Here is a 22,285-nt window from a genome sequence, read left to right on the forward strand (position 1 = left end):
AGTCATTAACATGTGCTATAAATCTATTGGATACAGGATGAAAGGCAAGTTTGTTGGTCGACAAGTTGGGTAGACTTCTATTTGAAAAGGGCTCAGGAGACAGAGGTTTAGCTGAATTATCTAGCACACTTGCAGTACCTTCGGAGGATGGCAGGTTTATTTCAGACAGCCAGTACTGCAGGAAAGATTGTGTGTACTCATTCTCTGATAATGAAGGCCCTCCAGACAGAGATTTAATTTCGAATCTATTCTCCTTTCCCCCAGAGGGCTCTACCTTTTTAAATGCAGTGCTACATTTTTCGATGTCTGCATGTTCTTGTTGATTCACATCCCACGGTATCCAGTTTTTTTCCGGCATGGGTTCTTGACATGGTTCATGGTTGTGTTCTAGTACATATGGGTGTGGTGAGTTTGGCTCTTTTCTAAGGTCAAGGGGCTCTTTTAGGTAAGCTGAACCAGACGTAGGCGACTGAGAATCTGTGTTGAAATCAGAGACATGCTCATTGCTTTGTTTTGAAAATGATCCCTCAAAGGATAAAGACTGATCCGATATAATTTCAGTCAAAACCGTAGACGGTGGCTTGAAATGGTAACCCCAAGCCAGACCTTCTCTGTTTTGGGTCAAGTGGTGTGTATTTAGATGTCCTCCTTTGTATACAGGATCATACGTATGGCACATCAATTTGCAAGGGACTGTATCGTAAAATAAATTATATTGAGGAGTCAATGGGATTGTATCACATGTGTCTAAAACTACATGTACACAACTTTTTTCTAAAGACACCTTAGGATCAGGCTCATTAGGATAACCAAATGTGTGACTTTGAGGATTACAGATGGAGTTGGTTTGATTTGTACGATGTTCCAGTTTAAAGTCTGATAGAATTGACATTGGAGAATCAGGCCTTATATCTTCAAACAGATATCCAAGACAAAGATCATTACATTCAATATCTGAAGCTGCTGATACTGGCGAACTTGATCTATTTGCTGAGTACTCAACAACATACTCACAGTACTGGGGCATGAATTGGGGAATGGGTGAGTCAGGAGAAAGGGATGAAAACTCATCATGAGAAGCAATAGATTCAGGGGAGTGAGGTCTCAACTCATTGACCCAATTGCAAAGGAATTCCTGTGTATCCTCATTGTCTGTTGAGTACATTTCAGCTGAAGGTGATCTAGCCTCACAGATTTCCTCGACATGGAAATCCTCTGATTTCATTTTCAAATGACACCTCACAACATCTGCATACGTCAAAGCTTTTGTCAATACGGCACGTCTGATATTTGACATTGAAACATCTATTTCTTGATTTTTGAAATTAAATGTAAAGGAGTCAGGTGAATCTGGTCGAATCTCATCAAACAACTCTTTGATACAAAAGCCAAATAATTCTGGGTCAGATGCCATGGACTGAGACAATGAGGGTCTCCTTTCAAAGAATCGCAAGTAATAGTCACAATGTTGGGACTCAAGTGGAACAAAGTTATTGTCAGAACAGACACAACTTAGATCAGCAGATGTTACTGATTCAGGGGAAGATGGTCTCAACTCGGCTAACCTGTTCTGAACAAGGGAACAATCTACATCTGAAGAAATTAATTCTGCAGAGAAGGGCCAGCTATCAAACACATTCTCAAGTTTAAAGTCAGATAGAACTGACATTGGAGAATCAGGCCTTATCTCTTCAAACAGATATCCAAGACAAAGATCATTACATTCAATATCTGAAGCTGCTGATACTGCCGAACTTGATGTATTTGCTGAGTACTCAACAACATAGTCACAGTACTGGGGCATGAATTGGGGAATGGGTGAGTCAGGAGAAAGGGATGAAAACTCATCATGAGAAGCAATAGATTCAGGGGAGTGAGGTCTCAACTCATTGACCCAATTGCAAAGGAATTCTTGTGTATCCTCATTGTCTGATGAGTACATTTCAGCTGAAGGTGATCTAGCCTCACAGATTTCCCCTTCATGGAAATCCTCTGATTTCATTTTCAAATGACACCTCACAACATCTGCACACGTCAAAGGTTTTGTCAATACGGTACGTCTGATATTTGACATTGAAACATCTATTTCTTGATTTTTAAAATTAAATGTAAAGGAGTCAGGTGAATCTGGTCGAATCTCATCAAACAACTCTTTGATAGAAAAGCCAAATAATTCTGGGTCAGATGCAGTGGACTGAGACAATGAGGGTCTCCTTTCAAAGAATCGCAAGTAATAGTCACAATGTTGGGACTCAAGTGGAACAAAGGTATTGTCAGAACAGACACAACTTAGATCAGCAGATGTTACTGATTCAGGGGAAGATGGTCTCAACTCGGCTAACCAGTTCTGAACAAGGGAACAATCTACATCTGAAGAAATTAATACTGCAGAGAAGGGCAAGCTATCAAACACATGTTCCAGTTTAAAGTCAGATAGAACTGACATTGGAGAATCAGGCCTTATCTCTTCAAACAGATATCCAAGACAAAGATCATTAAATTCAGTATCTGAAGCTGCTGATACTGCCGAACTTGATCTATTTGCTGAGTACTCAACAACATACTCACAGTACTGGGGCATGAATTGGGGAATGGGTGAGTCAGGAGAAAGGGATGAAAACTCATCATGAGAAGCAATAGATTCAGGGGAGTGAGGTCTGAACTCATTGACCCAATTGCAAAGGAGTTCTTGTGTATCCTCATTGTCTGATGAGTACATTTCAGATGAAGGTGATCTAGCCTCACAGATTTCCTTCGCATGGAAATCCTCTGATTTCATTTTCAAATGACACCTCACAACATCTGCATACGTCAAAGGTTTTGTCAATACGGCACGTCTGATATTTGACATTGGAACATCTATTTCTTGATCTTTGAAATTAAATGTAAATGAGTCAGGCGAATCTGGTCGAATCTCATCGAACAACTCTTCGATAAAAAAGCCAAATAATTCTGGGTCAGATGCCAAGGACTGAGATGATGAGTGTCTCCCTTCAAAGAATCGCAAGTAATAGTCACAATTTTGAGACTCAAGTGGAACAAAGGTATTGTCAGAACAGACACTACTTAGATCAGCAGATGTTACTGATTCAGGGGAAGATGGTCTCAACTCGGCTAACCAGTTCTGAACAAGGGAACAATCTACATCTGAAGAAATTAATTCTGCAGAGTAGGGCCAGCTATCAAACACATTTTCCAGTTTAAAGTCAGATAGAACTGACATTGGAGAATCAGGCCTTATCTCTTCAAACAGATATCCAAGACAAAGATCATTACATTCAATATATGAGGCTGCTGATACTGGCGAACTTGATCTATTTGCCGAGTACTCAACAACATACTCACAGTACTGGGGCATGAATTGGGAAATGGGTGAGTCAGGAGAAAGGGATGAAAACTCATCATGAGAAGCAATAGATTCAGGGGAGTGAGGTCTCAACTCATTGACCCAATTGCAAAGGAGTTCTTGTGTATCCTCATTGTCTGTTGAGTACATTTCAGATGAAGGTGATCTAGCCTCACAGATTTCCTCTTCATGGAAATCCTCAGATTTCTTTTTTAAATGACACCTCACAACATCTGCATAAGTCATAGGTTTTGTCAATACGGCACGTCTGATATTTGACATTGGAACATCTATTTCTTGATCTTTGAAATTAAATATAAAGGAGTCTGGTGAATCCGGTCGAATCTCATCAAACAACTCCTTGATACAAAAGCCAAATAATTCTGGGTCAGATGCCATGGACTGAGACAATGAGGGTCTCCTTTCAAAGAATCGCAAGTAATAGTCACAATGTTGGGACTCAAGTGTAACAAAGGTATTGTCAGAACAGACCCAACTTGGATCAGCAGATGTTACTGATTCTGGGGAAGATGGTCGCAACTCGGCTAACCAGTTCTGAACAAGGGAACAATCTACATCTGAAGAAATTAATACTGCAGAGAAGGGCAAGCTATCAAACACATGTTCCAGTTTAAAGTCAGATAGAACTGACATTGGAGAATCAGGCCTTATCTCTTCAAACAGATATCCAAGACAAAGATCATTACATTCAATATCTGAAGCTGCTGATACTGGCGAACTTGATCTATTTGCTGAGTACTCAACAACATACTCACAATACTGGGGCATGAATTGGGGGATGGGTGAGTCAGGAGAAAGGAAGGAAAATTCATCATGAGAAGCAACAGATTCAGGGGAGTGAGGTCTCAACTCATTGACCGTATTGCAAAGGAATTCTTGTGCATCCTCATTGTCTGATGTGTACATTTCAGCTGAAGGTGATCTAGCCTCACAAATTTCCCCTTCATGGAAATCCTCTGATTTAATTTTCAAATGACAGCTCACAACATCTGCATACGTCATATGTTTTGTCAATACGGCACATCTGATATTTGAAATTGGAATATCTATTTCTTGATCTTTGAAATTAAATGTAATTGAGTCAGGTGAATCTGGTCGAATCTCATCAAACAACTCTTTGATAGAAAAGCCAAATAATTCTGGGTCAGATGCAGTGGACTGAGACAATGAGGGTCTCCTTTCAAAGAATCGCAAGTAATAGTCACAATGTTGGGACTCAAGTGGAACAAAGGTATTGTCAGAACAGACACAACTTAGATCAGCAGATGTTACTGATTCAGGGGAAGATGGTCTCAACTCGGCTAACCAGTTCTGAACAAGGGAACAATCTACATCTGAAGAAATTAATACTGCAGAGAAGGGCAAGCTATCAAACACATGTTCCAGTTTAAAGTCAGATAGAACTGACATTGGAGAATCAGGCCTTATCTCTTCAAACAGATATCCAAGACAAAGATCATTAAATTCAGTATCTGAAGCTGCTGATACTGCCGAACTTGATCTATTTGCTGAGTACTCAACAACATACTCACAGTACTGGGGCATGAATTGGGGAATGGGTGAGTCAGGAGAAAGGGATGAAAACTCATCATGAGAAGCAATAGATTCAGGGGAGTGAGGTCTCAACTCATTGACCCAATTGCAAAGGAGTTCTTGTGTATCCTCATTGTCTGATGAGTACATTTCAGATGAAGGTGATCTAGCCTCACAGATTTCCTTCGCATGGAAATCCTCTGATTTCATTTTCAAATGACACCTCACAACATCTGCATACGTCAAAGGTTTTGTCAATACGGCACGTCTGATATTTGACATTGGAACATCTATTTCTTGATCTTTGAAATTAAATGTAAATGAGTCAGGTGAATCTGGTCGAATCTCATCAAACAACTCTTCGATAAAAAAGCCAAATAATTCTGGGTCAGATGCCAAGGACTGAGATGATGAGTGTCTCCCTTCAAAGAATCGCAAGTAATAGTCACAATTTTGAGACTCAAGTGGAACAAAGGTATTGTCAGAACAGACACTACTTAGATCAGCAGATGTTACTGATTCAGGGGAAGATGGTCTCAACTCGGCTAACCAGTTCTGAACAAGGGAACAATCTACATCTGAAGAAATTAATTCTGCAGAGTAGGGCCAGCTATCAAACACATTTTCCAGTTTAAAGTCAGATAGAACTGACATTGGAGAATCAGGCCTTATCTCTTCAAACAGATATCCAAGACAAAGATCATTACATTCAATATATGAGGCTGCTGATACTGGCGAACTTGATCTATTTGCCGAGTACTCAACAACATACTCACAGTACTGGGGCATGAATTGGGAAATGGGTGAGTCAGGAGAAAGGGATGAAAACTCATCATGAGAAGCAATAGATTCAGGGGAGTGAGGTCTCAACTCATTGACCCAATTGCAAAGGAGTTCTTGTGTATCCTCATTGTCTGTTGAGTACATTTCAGATGAAGGTGATCTAGCCTCACAGATTTCCTCTTCATGGAAATCCTCAGATTTCTTTTTTAAATGACACCTCACAACATCTGCATATGTCATAGGTTTTGTCAATACGGCACGTCTGATATTTGACATTGGAACATCTATTTCTTGATCTTTGAAATTAAATATAAAGGAGTCAGGTGAATCCGGTCGAATCTCATCAAACAACTCCTTGATACAAAAGCCAAATAATTCTGTGTCAGATGCCATGGACTGAGACAATGAGGGTCTCCTTTCAAAGAATCGCAAGTAATAGTCACAATGTTGGGACTCAAGTGTAACAAAGGTATTGTCAGAACAGACCCAACTTGGATCAGCAGATGTTACTGATTCTGGGGAAGATGGTCGCAACTCGGCTAACCAGTTCTGAACAAGGGAACAATCTACATCTGAAGAAATTAATACTGCAGAGAAGGGCAAGCTATCAAACACATGTTCCAGTTTAAAGTCAGATAGAACTGACATTGGAGAATCAGGCCTTATCTCTTCAAACAGATATCCAAGACAAAGATCATTACATTCAATATCTGAAGCTGCTGATACTGGCGAACTTGATCTATTTGCTGAGTACTCAACAACATACTCACAATACTGGGGCATGAATTGGGGGATGGGTGAGTCAGGAGAAAGGAAGGAAAATTCATCATGAGAAGCAACAGATTCAGGGGAGTGAGGTCTCAACTCATTGACCGTATTGCAAAGGAATTCTTGTGCATCCTCATTGTCTGATGTGTACATTTCAGCTGAAGGTGATCTAGCCTCACAAATTTCCCCTTCATGGAAATCCTCTGATTTAATTTTCAAATGACAGCTCACAACATCTGCATACGTCATATGTTTTGTCAATACGGCACATCTGATATTTGAAATTGGAATATCTATTTCTTGATCTTTGAAATTAAATGTAATTGAGTCAGGTGAATCTGGTCGAATCTCATCAAACAACTCTTCCATACAAAAGTCAAATAATTCTGGGTCAGATGCCATGGACTGAGATGATGAGGGTCTCCCTTCAAAGAATCGCAAGTAATAGTCACAATGTTGGGACTCAAGTGTAACAAAGGTATTGTCAGAACAGACCAAACTTGGGTCAGCAGATGTTACTGATTCTGGGGAAGATGGTCTCAACTCGGCTAACCAGTTCTGAACAAGGGAACAATCTACATCTGAAGAAATTAATTCTGCAGAGAAGGACCAGCTATCAAACACATGTTCCAGTTTAAAGTCAGATAGAACTGACATTGGAGACTCAGGCCGTATCTCTTCAAACAGATATCCAAGACAAAGATCATTACATTCAATATCTGAAGCTGCTGATACTGGCGAACTTGATCTATTTGCTGAGTACTCAACAACATACTCACAGTACTGGGGCACGAATTGGGGAATGGGTGAGTCAGGAGAAAGGGATGAAAACTCATCACAAGAAGCAATAGATTCAGGGGACTGAGGTCTCAACTCATTGACCCAGTTGCAAAAGAATTCCTGTGTATCCTCATTGTCTGATAAGTACATTTCAGCTGAAGGTGATCTAGCCTCACAAATTTCCCCTTCATGGAAATCCTCTGATTTAATTTTCAAATTACACCTCAAAACATCTGCATACGTCATATGTTTTGTCAGTACGGCACATCTGATATTTGAAATTGGAGCATCTATTTCTTGATCTTTGAAATTAAATGTAATTGAGTCAGGTGAATCTGGTCGAATCTCATCAAACAACTCTTCGATACAAAAGCCAAATAATTCTGGGTCAGATGCCATGGACTGAGATGATGAGGGTCTCCCTTCAAAGAATCGCAAGTAATAGTCACAATGTTGGGACTCAAGTGGAACAAAGGTATTGTCAGAACAGACCCAACTTGGATCAGCAGATGTTACTGATTCTGGGGAAGATGGTCTCAACTCGGCTAACCAGTTCTGAACAAGGGAACAATCTACATCTGAAGAAATTAATACTGCAGAGAAGGGCAAGCTATCAAACACATGTTCCAGTTTAAAGTCAGATAGAACTGACATTGGAGAATCAGGCCTTATCTCTTCAAACAGATATCCAAGACAAAGATCATTACATTCAATATCTGAAGCTGCTGATACTGGCGAACTTGATCTATTTGCTGAGTACTCAACAACATAGTCACAGTACTGGGGCACGAATTGGGGAATGGGTGAGTCAGGAGAAAGGGATGAAAACTCATCATGAGAAGCAATAGATTCAGGGGAGTGAGGTCTCAACTCATTGACCCAGTTGCAAAATAATTCGTGTGTATCCTCATTGTCTGATGAGTACATTTCAGCTGAAGGTGATCTAGCCTCACAAATTTCCCCTTCATGGAAATCCTCTGATTTAATTTTCAAATGACACCTCACGACATCTGCATACGTCATATGTTTTGTCAATACGGCACATCTGATATTTGAAATTGGAATATCTATTTCTTGATCTTTGAAATTAAATGTAATTGAGTCAGGTGAATCTGGTCGAATCTCATCAAACAACTCTTCCATACAAAAGTCAAATAATTCTGGGTCAGATGCCATGGACTGAGATGATGAGGGTCTCCCTTCAAAGAATCGCAAGTAATAGTCACAATGTTGGGACTCAAGTGGAACAAAGGTATTGTCAGAACAGACCCAACTTGGATCAGCAGATGTTACTGATTCTGGGGAAGATGGTCGCAACTCGGCTAACCAGTTCTGAACAGGGGAACAATCTACATCTGAAGAAATTAATACTGCAGAGAAGGGCAAGCTATCAAACACATGTTCCAGTTTAAAGTCAGATAGAACTGACATTGGAGAATCAGGCCTTATCTCTTCAAACAGATATCCAAGACAAAGATCATTACATTCAATATCTGAAGCTGCTGATACTGGCGAACTTGATCTATTTGCTGAGTACTCAACAACATACTCACAGTACTGGGGCATGAATTGGGGGATGGGTGAGTCAGGAGAAAGGGAGGAAAACTCATCATGAGAAGCAACAGATTCAGGGGAGTGAGGTCTCAACTCATTGACCGTATTGCAAAGGAATTCTTGTGTATCCTCATTGTCTGATGTGTACATTTCAGCGGAAGGTGATGTAGCATCCTCTTCAAGGAAATTCTCTGATTTCGTTTTCAAATTACCCCTCACAACATCTGCATGCTTCAAAGGTTTTGTCGATACGGCAAGTTTGATATTTGATATTGGAACATCTATTTCTTGATCTTTGAAATTAAATGTAAATGAGTCAGGTGAGTCAGGTCTGTTTTCATCAAATAATTCTTCATTACAAAAGCCAAATAATTCTGGGTCAGATGCCATGGACTGAGATGATGAGGGTCTCCCTTTAAAGAATCGTAAGTAATAGTCACAATGTTGACACTCAAGTGGTACCAAGATATTGTCAGAACATACACAGCTGTCCTCATTGTGTTTTTCAGGTGAAATGGGCATGCCATTCCTTTCAGGCAAACCCGTTGATGACTTAGCTTCAGAAAAACCCCTCACAACATCTGCATACGTCAAAGGTTTTGTGTCTGGTCCTAGAATTCTCAACGGAATTCCAGTTGTTTCAATAACGCTTAACTTGTTTTCTGATGGCCATGAATGTGGGATAATGTTTGATCCTAAGAATCCAATTGCTTTAAATTCCTGTTTGTCTTTTTTGCTTCGTGGCCCATTGGCTGACATCTCTATATGGTAGGATACGTTACACATTTCAGCTATTGCTGGTCCGTGATCATCATTTGAAATGGATGATTCATGAGTGTTTGCCCTGGTCTCTTCAATTTTGCAGAAAAGTCCATACTCTTCTGTGGTCACAGATTCAGGGGACCTTTTTCTTGGATCAGAATTGTGTTCATTTAGTATTGAAGAATTGTTATCCAAGAGGACAGCTTCAGCTTCTATCATTGATCTATTTTCATGTGATTCGCTTGATGATGTCATGCAGTTAGATAACCAGGACTCAATTAATGACGTTTTGTTCTCACCTGGTTTAGTGGATTCACATGTTGTATATCTAGGCTTCTCTTTTTCACATGTATAATCCGATTCTTCAACAGGTGGGCCTAGTACAGTGTGTGTGTATGTGACAGTATTAATATCTGCCCATGTTGTTGATGAATTCTGAAGTAAACCATTCCGTGGAACTTCAATGAGTGATGGAAAGGAATCTGTTAGTTCTTGTCGGTCTACAGAATATGCTGAAGCTGGCATTACTAATACATTTGATTGTGTATTTTCTCCTGAATACCATAAAAAGAAATCACAGTGTTGACTTCTGAGCTGGTATTGGATTGGTTCATAAAGCCAGAGTTCAAGGAAGGAGTAACTGCACTGAGACATTTCAGATTCTGGTGAGGAAGATCGATCAATCTGCAACTCAATTTCAATTTCACTTTTTGAATCTTCAAACTCAACTGCACTCTTCAACAATTCTTGTTCACAAGAAAAATTAAAATGTACCCCTGAACATAAAGATTCATCTTGATATAAATCTGAGAATTCCATTTCTGAAAAGATTGACTCGGGGAATGGGGAAGATTTATATTCAGAAAAAGATACTGGAAATGTTGTCACTGATGAAACAAAATGTGGTATTTGTGGGTATTGTGGGATATGTTCATCAACATGAATGGCTAAACTTGAGTCTGGGTTAGGGTTCTCTAGTTGGGGACTATTAGGCAACAATTCTTCCATCCAAAACTCCTCATAGTCTATATCTAAAGCTGGTGTAGCTGATGCAACTCTATATTCAACCTTGGCCTCCACATGTAAAACTATAGGTGGACTATTCTTAAGTGCTGGAGAATCAGGGTTCAGTGACCTGAACTCATTCGTAGTCTCGTATGGTTTTGGGGATATGCTAAAATAGTTACATTTCTCTTTATATTCAGTTTGTTTTGTGTGTACTGGTGAATCCAATCCTTCTGACCTAGAAGAGAGAGACCTTTTATCATCCAACAAACTTTTGCAGTCTGGAGAATCAATAATTTTGTGTCTCATAAGAGTGTCATCACCAACGGATATCACACATTCATCAGGTGACAGTCTATGCCTTTGTTGCTTTAGTATCTTTGTTTTTAAAGGGGAAAGGTTCCTTTGAGGAAGGAGGACAGGTTTGAAAAGGCTGGAGGTGACTGCTTCAGGCTCAATGATATGGGATTCCTTTGCTCTGACAATTGCACCGCGAGTGTTTTGACTAAATGAGTGGGAAGGGGGGCACCTATCAGTTGAGTCAGAGACCATCTGATGAGTGTCGCTGGTTTTCACACCATAGGTTGAAATGTTTCTTTGAATATTAGTGGCCTTATTATCTTCCATGTGGTATGTAGCTATTTTATAACCAGGCTTGTGGCTATAGGTTAATCTTGAAACCTCCTCGTGTTCGTCAATGAAGGGTACATTTTCTCTCTGTACACAGCTGGTCTTTGGAACTATGTGATCTTCCAGGCCTGCTACATCTGGAGATACGTTTCTTTGAGTTGGATCAAGGGTTTCTCTGTCATTTGTTATATTTAACTTGGGCTTGACCTCAGGGGTCAAGGTAAAAGAGGTGGTGGAGACATACAAACCAAGTTGTACTGTATCTCTCAAACCACACCAAAGCTCATTTAAGGCTTTCTCTGCTTGGTCTGATTCATAAAGGCTTGGGCCAATGTCTTTCATTGATAGAGGTGACGCTAGTCCCAGTGAGGGAGTCAACTGCCGCCGGTCTGCTGTACAACCCTCTTGGTTTGGACGTGGCCCCAAAGATTTGCAGCCCACATTTTGGACATGACTCTCTGCTGCAACTTGCAATGCTCTGGCCTCTTTGGGATCAACCGCGACAGTGGGATAACCTTGATGCTCCTTTCTTCTGTACTGGCTGTCATACACGTGAGATGATAACCTCCACAGTGTGGCCTCATCTGAATGGAAAGGTGGACTTACTTGCTCTTCATCGTCATTATTTGCCGATTCCCTTTTCAATAGATCCTCTGTCCACAGGTTGGGGTTCACTTCACTGATAGAAAAGAAAAGATAGCCAAGCATTACAAAATGCAATTAGGTCATGTAGCTGTGGTATAAGTGTCACATGAGCTAAATGTTTCAGGGAAATATTTACTGGGGAATCTCAAGGTCCTCCAATAGATCACAATGCATGCTTTCTGAGTGTGTGTGAGCAATAGGCTCCGCCCAGGAAGGGATGTCGAGTAGTGATGCTACAGATAGGTCTTCTTCAGAGACAGCGGGAGGTGGTTTGCGGTCTGAATCCGTCCTCCGTACTATTCTGGGGCTGTCTACATCCTCTTGTACTAAGGATAGGGCTACGGACACTTTGATGAGGAAAAAAAAGTAAGAAAAAAATTTGAAAATATTCACAACACAAGATAGCAACGTAAAAGACAGAACTAATTAAAATATAGAATTATATTGATGATTGAATTATAATTTAGAGGTATTGATACCTTCACTGTGATCCAGTGTCTTTTCTATCTCTGCATATGTTCTTGAAGTTTGCTCTTGAATTGATTTATTCTTCTGGGTTTCAATCAGGTGGACAATGTCCATACGATTGATTTTTGTCAGCCTCTTAATCAGGCAGTCCTCTGTGGAAGAAGAAAGGTCATCTAATGAAGATATGGATGGAATAACTGAATCATAAATTACAATTTGTGCATCAGTAATCAAAAGCAACTACATAACATTTCAAGAGCCAAGTTTGATTTACCTGTGGCATGTTTGCCCTCTCGTTGGGTCCAGCGCTGCAGTAGAGCATGGCTTTGCTCCTGGAGAGAGTTAGGATTCTCGGTCCTTACCAACTGGATCTCTTCCTCATTGAATTCCAGCTCCCTTGCCAGTTCTGCAATGTTAAAATGAATAACCTTTTACTCTTTTACTGCTTAACTAGATAACAATAGTTAAGCAGTAAATATTTTACAGGTATGTTACAAAATACAGTTCAAATATATTTTTATTTTTATCAAAATCAAGTGTGTGTTGAAGGCTTACCAGTCCAGCTGAACCCAAGAAGATCTGCAATGATTGCTAGGGTCTCCTCTTTCCTGTCAACATCATCCTGCCAATCCACTATGGAGTGCCAGAGCCAAACATTACACATTGCATCATAGTACACAAGCCAACAAATGGTGTATGCATTTCAATTTTTAAGATCTAACTTACATTTCATATTTATTTAGATTCTGGATAATATTTGTATTGGTAAATCTGCCCTCAGTGTTATTAGCTGAATATTTGATGAATTCTCAATGATGTGAAATGGTAAAATGGCAATGCTGTAATTGTGTGATTTTTCAATGTCCAAAGTATCATACACGTTAATCAAACCATGGCAAATTTCATGCAGGTTGTAAATATACAGTATTAATGCAAATATTAGCAACATTTAAGGCGCATTCAAATACTCAATATAGAAGAGGAAGCACATTGTGGGCAAAAATGTCTGAAATCAATTTAGAATAGTATCAATCTTGAGATTGCACATACACATATTGGCACAAACACAAACCAGAAATACGCTACAGGATGGAAAAAAAAACAATATAACAAAATAATGACAGCCACAACACGACAGAATAAATTATAAAGAAAACACAACACAAAAATATGGTTTGATATTGTGCTTGAAAAAGAGAAAAAAAGGCCTTGTTGGCAAGAAGCAGAATAAATAAATATAAAGTAGGAGCCCATTAAGACCTGGTTATACCTTGCTTATACTCTGGAGATTCATCATCGCCGATTCTCTGCATTTGAGTTTCCACTGTATCATCCCACACGGGCCTGGATTCAAAAACATCCTCTGTTGCAGAAGGTACACTGGGTAAAGGTTTGGCACCGGGATTTGAGCTCTGCAAGGAAGAGCTATCATATCTGAAGATGACTGAATCTGGACTTTTGTTATCCACACTGTTCATATCCTCGATATCCACTGAAGAACTAACAGAGGCCATTCCAGCCGAAAGTATTTGCACTTTGTTGTCTTCAAAAGATTGGTCAAAGGAGTGCTCTTCTGGTTCATGCTTAGCTTTAATAGATGGACTGGACACTTCATAATTATTATCTGAATTACATCTTTCTACTTTTTTGTAATCTTTATTTGTACCATTGTCAGCCTCAGACCTAGTTCTGCATTTGTCATTGGCCAGTTTCTCAACGTTGCATCTTTGACCATAGTCCAACGACGACATCAGTGGCACTTTTACAGGCATTTTGGATTTGCTGTCTTCCTTATTTAGTTCATTAGCTGGGATGTCCGATTCTGCTTTAGTATTGGTTGTAGATGGCATCTCGATGACAGAGCTCAGTTCCTCATCCTCATCCTCATCCTCAGCAGAGGAATCTGAGGAATCAGGGCTTTGCTCTGAGTATACTGAGCGGGTGACTGTGGAAGTGGCCGATCGCAAATCCGCTATAGTAGAGTCCAGGTAGTCTAGAGAGGATTTTGGGTTTGCATCTTCACTTTGGACTGCGGTTAGACTTTTCAGAGCAGGTTGAGATCCCAATTCAACATCTATGGATGTATTAATGGTTTCTAAAGGTAGATGTTTACTCTCTGAAATGTCTACCATGGTTGTAATGGATGTCCTACATTTTGGAATAGGGACATTATCAGTAGCACTCTGTGACTCAGGTGCTTCTTCAGACAAAGTGTAGTAATCTTCTGCCATTACTGAAAAAACCCCATCAACAGGATTTTCTATGTGAAAGAAGGAATATTCCTCTCCTTCACAGCTTCTACTTGTCATGTCTACAGCACCCCCCCGTGTCATCTCAAAGAGTTTACCTTCCTGAAATTGAAAGGGGTTAGGGGCTCCATCTTCATGTGGTGTACAACCAGGTGAGTCAGGGTTTTTTCTCTCTTCTGCAGGGCTTAAAATATGATTGCCCTCTGCTTCAACTCGTGAATTAATGGCTGCACCATCATATTGTACTTCATCTTCTTTCCTTCCTTGGCTTTGACTCCAAGGCACAATATTACGTTGATCATACCCCTGGTCGGATAGGTTTTCCAAAAATGACTTCTTAGCTACTAGCTCAATATTATTTGTACGTACCTTCTCTTCCTCTTCTAAATTACGAGCTACACAAGTAGAACTTAAACCATCTACTGAGGAAACCTCTGCATCATGATCAACACTATGCTCATCTACCTCAGGTGTGCTCTCTGTAGTACATTCTTCAGGGACTTGCTCTTGTTTCTCTTCAAATTCTTTTTGCAAAGCTCTATTTTCCACCACATTTTCACATTCAGTTTCCAATAAGGTGCAAGATTCTGCAGATTTATCACCAACTGTGATTGTGGTCTCCAGTTCCATTTCCTCAAAGGTTTTAATCTTTGATGCCATCTTAAACATTTCCTCTTCTGGGGTAAATTGTCTACTGGTGACATTATCCTCTTCTTCATTAGCTTCAACAGGGGAGTTTTCATCCATGTCTTTTGAAAGATGTTCCAAGACTTTGCCATCAGAGCTTGTCCTGTCTTCATCAAGTGTCTTTAGCGGCAACGAATGTATTTCGGATTCCAGTTGTTGGGTTATTGGTTTATTTTCCTGCCAGTTATCGTCTTTGTCAATAGATCTTTCATAACCAAAGCAGGCTTTGAGTTGGGAGGAATAGTCTTCATAGACCACTGTGTTACCGGAAATTGTCTGTGTGTCGTTTTGGTGAGTTGGACTACCTTCTAGAGAGTCTGGGCAAGGAGATTCTCTCGAGGGGCTCGCCTCTATTGAATCGGGCGAGTTTGTTGATGACTTGTCCTCCATGACAGGACTTGACTCTAGTGAGTCTCTGTTTGAAGGACGTCTGTCTGAGCCACCCAGGACTAGAGTGTGCAGGTCTACAGGTCTTTGTGGCATTTCCAAATGGCATGGTATCTCCTGAGGGTCTTCCCGGCCTTCCTCACTATCAACTATTGTCAAGCATGATTGTTGCCCACTGATGACTTCACATAAGTCCCTGGAATGTAGCATTGTGATGGCTGTAGTTTCAAGATTTACCTCTGATGAAGAATATTCATCTTTCTGTTTTTTCTTGTCTTCTGACATAATAGTATTTTCTATTGAGGATTTGTGCTCAGGGTCATTTTCTTGGTAATAATCTGTTACAGGATGGTAAGGAGAAGGCTCTGCGTCACTGTAATCCCCTTGTGTGTCTTCTTTGGAAACTGCATCATCTTCTTGTTCAAGTCTATCTTCTAATAGTATTTTCTCATTTGTTATTGAGCAATCATCACCTTCCCCAGATGATTTAATGTCCCGATGATGGACCTTTTGGACTAGGATTATTTCTTCAAATGTTTCTTTGATGAGCTCCTCTGATGGTAGCATCTTGATTACTGGGGCCTCCTTGATCTCTTTATCCAAGTCCTCACTGTGTAATGACAGCATGCCTGACATATCGTTTTCTGTTGGAGATTTGCCATGGGAGATATTTTTCTCAATGCGTACTTCCTGGAATGCTATTTCCTCTTCTGAAGCGGACAGCAATGCTTTGACCTCTACATCATCAGTGGATATTTCATGACACTCTTCACTCACTTCTATTTGTGTCATTTCAACTGTTGCTGAAGTAGTTATATCTCCTAAATCAACACTGTCTACAACTTCTATCTTTTCACCGGTTGCATTCTCATCCTGACAAGATAATTGAAGAGTGTCTCTACCATAATTCTTTTGAGGGAGGATGACTTGTTCAATTATCTCCTTGGTACTATCCTCTTCTGGGTGCTTCTCTACCACTGGTCGCTCATATATCTGTTGGTCCAAGTCCTCACTGAGAAATGACAGCATGCCTGACATGTCCTTATCTGTTGGAGATTGGCAATGGGAGATGTTTTTCTGAATGCGTACCTCCTGGAATGCTATTTCCTCCACAGAGGCCGATGAAAACGCTTTGACCTCTACATCATCAAGTGTATTTCCACGACCCTTTTCACCACTCTCTTCAATTTCTGTTATTTCAACTGATGCTGAAGAAGTCTTATCCTCTAAACCAACACCATCTACTATTGCTTTTTCCTGTGTTGTATCGTTATCCTCACATGAATATTCAAGCTTATCTCCCCCACGATTCTTTAGGACAACAATAACCTGTTCAAATGTGTCCTGGATACTATCCTCTTCTGACTGGCTACCAACCACTGGTGTCTCATTTGCATGTTGGTCCAAGTCCTCACTGAGCAATGACAGCATGCCTGACATGTCATTCTCTGTTGGAGATTGGCGATGGGAGATGTTTTTCTCAATGCTTACTTCCTTGAATGCTATTTGCTCCACAGAAGCTGACACAAACACTTTGACCCCTACATCATCATAAACCATGGTTTCATGACCCTCCTCTAGGACATTACTCACTACTTTCTGTGTTATTTCTGCTATTGAAGTAGTTATATCCTCTAAATCAACTCTATGTACAAGGCCTGTATTTTCCTCTGTTGCATCATTATTCTCAAAAGACAATTTTTGGTTGCCTCTCTGATGACTCTTTTGAGGGAGGATGACTTGTTCAAGTATCTCCTGGGTACTTTCCTCTTCTGGCTGACTCACAACCAATGGTGTCTCATGTACATGTTGGTTGAGGTCCTCAATGAGCAATGACAGTATGCCTGACATATCCTTCTGTTTAGGAGATTGGAGATTGGAGATGTTTTTCTCAATGCGTACCTCCTGGAATGCTATTTCCTCTACTGAAGCTGACGCTTTGACTTCTACATCATCAGGTTTATTTCGACGACCCTTTTCAGTACTCTCTACAATTTCTGTTATTTGAACTGTTGCTGAAGTAGTCTTGTCCTCTAAATCAACACCATCTACTACTGCTTTTTCCTGTGTTGTATCTTTATCCTCACATGAATATTCAAGGTTATCTCCCCGACGATTCTTTAGGACAACAATAACCTGTTCAAATATGTCCTGGGTACCATCCAGTTCTGGCTGCCTACCAACCACTGGTGTCTCATTTGCATGTTGGTCCAAGTCCTCACTGAGCAATGACAGCATGCCTGACATGTCCTTCTCTGTTGGAGATTGGCGATGGGAGATGTTTTTCTCAATGCGTATCTCCTGGAATGCTATTTCCTCTACTGAAGCTGACGCTTTGACTTCTACATCATCAGGTTTATTTCCACGACCCTTTTCAGTACTCTCTACAATTTCTGTTATTTGAACTGTTGCTGAAGTAGTCTTGTCCTCTAAATCAACACCATCTACTACTGCTTTTTCCTGTGTTGTATCTTTATCCTCACATGAATATTCAAGGTTATCTCCCCGACGATTCTTTAGGACAACAATAACCTGTTCAAATATGTCCTGGGTACCATCCAGTTCTGGCTGCCTACCAACCACTGGTGTCTCATTTGCATGTTGGTCCAAGTCCTCACTGAGCAATGACAGCATGCCTGACATGTCCTTCTCTGTTGGAGATTGGCGATGGCAGATGTTTTTCTCAATGCGTACCTCCTGGAAAGCTATCTGCTCCACTGAAGCTGACCGAAACACTTCGACCCCTACATCGTCAACAACCCTGTTTCCATGACTCTCCTCTAAGTCACCGCTCTGTTCTATTTTTGTTATTTCTGCTGCTGAAGTAGTTCTATCCTCTAAATCAACATTATGTATTAGGCCTGTCTTTGTATCTGTTGCATCTTGTTCCTCCCACGATAATTTTAGGGTGTCTCCCCGATAATTCTTTTTGATAAGAATAACCTGATCAAATGTCTCCTGGATAACATCCTGCTCTGGCTGATGAGCAATTACTGGCCTGCCTGCTAGAAATTGCTCCAAGTCAGAGTTTAGAAGGGTCAACATTCCAGTCATATCTTTCACTTGTGTAGATGGTTTATTAAAAATGGTTCTTTCAATACGAGTCTCTTTGAATTGTGGTTCCTCTACCAAATTCATAGATACTGACGTGGTATCTTTGGGACTGCTCCCTGTTTGTTCTGCTTTTTCTTTTGCCCCTTCTGACACGTAGTCTGCAGGTCTTTCCTCTAGGTAATGGTCCAGATCACTGTTCAGAACAGACAACAGACCCGACATATCCTTCGCGGCTGTGGCTGTCTTGTATGATACTTTCCTTTCTACATGAACTTGTTGGAGATGTGGCTCCACTGTATCTATTACAGAGTATTTTGTTGACTTTTCCTTCTCCATATCGTCATCCTCAATTTTCTCTGAATAGTAGGCTTTCTTTTCATTAATGTCTGATGGCCCATGATGTTTGGTACTCTCATCACTTACATGGTTATCCGTGCTCTGTGCAGTTTCCTGGAATGCATTCGATTCAACTACGACGTCAGGTGTATCAAGCTGATCTTTACCATCCATCACTCTTGTTGTCTGCTTGAACAATTGATACTCTGGACTTTCCTCCAGCTCAGCCTTTATGTCTGCACTGAAATCTTCTGAGGGTCTGCGATCAGGGCTTATCTGCATGTCTTCACATGGCTTATGGTCACTGCTTAGACTAACAAATCCATTATTGTACTGCACTTGACGTGCATCCACATTTGTGTCTGCCTCCACATGAGAAAAGCTTGACGTATCTTGTGATTCCTCAGAGTCCTCTCTTGAGACATTCAAAGTTGAGCTAGTTGTAACAGCTATGGCTTTGTGTTCAAAAAGGCCGGTTTTGTTCTTTGAAGGATCCTGTCCAGTCTGGAATGCTTTCATCAATTCTCTAACAGACATAGTCTCCTCTAATCTTTCTGTCTGCGACCTGGGGGATTTGGGCGATTTTGGGATTTTAGGAAGTTCCGGCATGTCTGACTCCATCCTCTCTGTGGAAATCATTGGTTTTCCATGTGGGACTGATGGTTGTGTACTTTTTAATTCTTCCTCTTCGTGCACCATTTTCTGTAAGGCTTTAACCCTTTCTTTGATTGATCCTATTGGTGTTTCAACAATGAAAGGAGATGTCGGAGGCTCCATGGATACGCTTCGTGCCAGGCCAGTCTCGGCCAGTATTATATCCCCATCCAGAGACTCCTCAGAGCCCATTCTTTCCATCTCTCCCTCAGAACTGCTGCATCCCGATTGATCCCTTTCTTTAAGTTTCCTACGGATAGGTTTTTTGATATCTGGAGGGCGCCTCTTGCCATCAGACTTCAGCCCCATTTGTTCAACCCTGTCCTGAATGAGGTCATCTTTAGAAGACATAATGGCAATAGGTAGCTTTTCACGGCCCTGGTCAATTTCGCTGCTCCGGAATGAAGTAGTGCCTGACATGTCCATGACTTCTGTAACACTTTTAGATAAGGGTTTTGTCTCAATTAATGCATCCACCCTTGAGTCTGAGATTACCACCCACTCCACACCTTCTACAGAATGTTGAACAACCTTGCTCCTGTCCTGTTTCTCATTATATTGTTCACTTTTCTTGAAATGTTCTCCCACCACTATCTTCTCAAGACTGTTTGCCGCTATTCTGTCTCTATTGGTTGAGGTCTGATGGTCAATTTCTTGTGTTGTCAATATAGATGACATCTTAATGAGATCATGTTTTATCTCAAACACGTCTGAAAGGAGATCGGGGCTTGCGAGTGTAGCTGGGTCAACAGGGTGATTTGTTTGAAAGGAGAATGTCTCAGTGGATTCAGTTTCATCATCTTTCATTGGAAAAAATGTAACAAAGGAGGGCAAGAACGCAGGGGAGAAATTAAGTAGGAAAAAGAGAGACATCGGAAAATTGTGGTCAAAGCAGTGGCATAAAAAGTATCTTCAGTTCAGAGTTCAGTTCATTAGATGAAGACTGAAAGGTCACTTGAGAAGGACAATATGTGACAAAGTGTTCCAGATGCAGTTGGTTTAGGGAGGGGCTTAAGCGAAGCAGAGGAGTAACATAAAAGGTAGGATATCGGCAAGGAAAACCTATCTCCTATGTTTGACTACATGTTTAAAAATACAAGTTAGAATCCCGAGAACCAGAATAAAACACATGAACCTTGAGGTGAAACAAATAGACAAGAAGAAAGGATGACAGACAGGAAACATCTCAAGATTGGTGTTATATGAATATACATGTCTTCTTAAAAAAAACAAAAAAAACATTGTGGTATAAATTAGGGATACCTCGATTTGTAATCAACGCATCAAAATCAGGACTGGTGAAGATTTGTTTAATTGGAAAGCAGATCTGTTATAATGCAAATTGATCTCAATTTATTTCCTCTGCCTTCTGTGGCCTCTTTCTCAAAATAATACAGCAAGTTCTTGGAGACAAGATACAGATCTTCAAGAACATTATCAAGCCAAATGCTGTAGCATTCACCATTGGCTTGCATTTGTGCGTTGTATGTAATTGTACTAGTTTCAAATATCATACCAGGTTAAATGCATACATGGACTCCCGGGATTTCTTTGCAAACCAAAAATATTATCAGTTCAGTCAAAGAAAGGTACGAAAAACTTATGTTTGAAGACAAAGTGCAATTATGAGAAGAAAATACAACTATCCCATTTAAAGGACAATTCCAGTATTTAGCACATTGAGCCCTATTTCTGGTTTGTCTAGGATGAAATAGAGTGGTTGACACCAAAATGTTGGTCTCGGGTATTTGGCTCATTTCGAATCGCCCCTGCCTGCTTCACAATGGCTGGCTACGGGCATTCACAAACCTGTCCTTAAAACCACACTAACCGTTTGTTTACACAGAAATGTGAAACTCACCGAGTGGTTAGTGGTGTTTGTGATGTTCCTAATCAAATATCGTAGCGAAATACAGTTTCTGTCCTGTTTTATTTGGCATTTTGTAAATCCATTGAAACGGAAACCGGACGGAAACCGGAAACGGAAAGGGGGGCTGGTTGAAGTCTTTTCGCTCGGTTTTCCGGTTCAACAGTAGGGCTAGAGCCGAGCGAAAAGACTACAACCAACCCCCCTTTCCGTTTCCGGTCAACGAGCAATGAGTCTTCCAACAGAAATCAATGGATTTAAAAAATGCTAAATAAAACACGACAGAAACTGTAATTCGCTACGATACTTGATTTGGAACATCAACGAACAGCACTAACCACTCGGTGAGTTTCACATTTCTGAAAATGAACATTTAGGGTTGTTTTAAGGACAGGTTTGTGAATGCCCGTAGCCAGCCATTGTGAAGCAGACAGGGGCGATTCGAAATGAGCCAAATACCCGAGACAGGACTAATCGTAAAAATGTCGGTGTCAACCACTCTACTTCATCCTAGACAAACCAGAAAGGGGGCTCAATGTTCAAAATACCGGAATTCTCCTTTGAGTCAAATATTCCTAAATTTGCCTTACATGCAAATGCTTATAATAATTATAAGGTTAGGTTTATATATTGAATGGTATTGTTACTGATCAAAAGGATAGATGATGAATGGGTTAGGATGAATGAAGGATGCTGGATGAACCATGAAACCCTTCCAGACATGCATTTACAAAATATGTCACAATGTCATTTTTG

At 40.5% G+C, this 22,285-nt stretch overlaps 1 protein-coding gene across 24 annotated transcripts in view; it reads right to left on the bottom strand.

The window, feature by feature from the left end:
• The window catches only part of LOC132453835 (ankyrin-2-like), a 90,389-nt gene that overhangs the window by 9,437 nt on the left and 58,667 nt on the right, over window positions 1-22,285 (bottom strand). For 23 of the 24 annotated variants that reach the window (XM_060046829.1, XM_060046852.1, XM_060046838.1 and 20 more), the window contains 6 exons: window positions 13,566-20,462; window positions 12,851-12,928; window positions 12,570-12,701; window positions 12,307-12,447; window positions 11,964-12,174; window positions 11,789-11,861 (listed from right to left, as the gene is read on the bottom strand). In XM_060046829.1, the coding sequence (XP_059902812.1) occupies window positions 11,789-11,861; window positions 11,964-12,174; window positions 12,307-12,447; window positions 12,570-12,701; window positions 12,851-12,928; window positions 13,566-20,462 (7,532 nt within the window). The remainder of the gene's footprint in view (window positions 1-11,788; window positions 11,862-11,963; window positions 12,175-12,306; window positions 12,448-12,569; window positions 12,702-12,850; window positions 12,929-13,565; window positions 20,463-22,285) is intronic. The other variant, XM_060046845.1, reaches the window with a different exon arrangement.

This window comes from Gadus macrocephalus, chromosome 3, assembly GCF_031168955.1.
Source record: "Gadus macrocephalus chromosome 3, ASM3116895v1".
Lineage (NCBI taxonomy): Eukaryota > Metazoa > Chordata > Actinopteri > Gadiformes > Gadidae > Gadus > Gadus macrocephalus.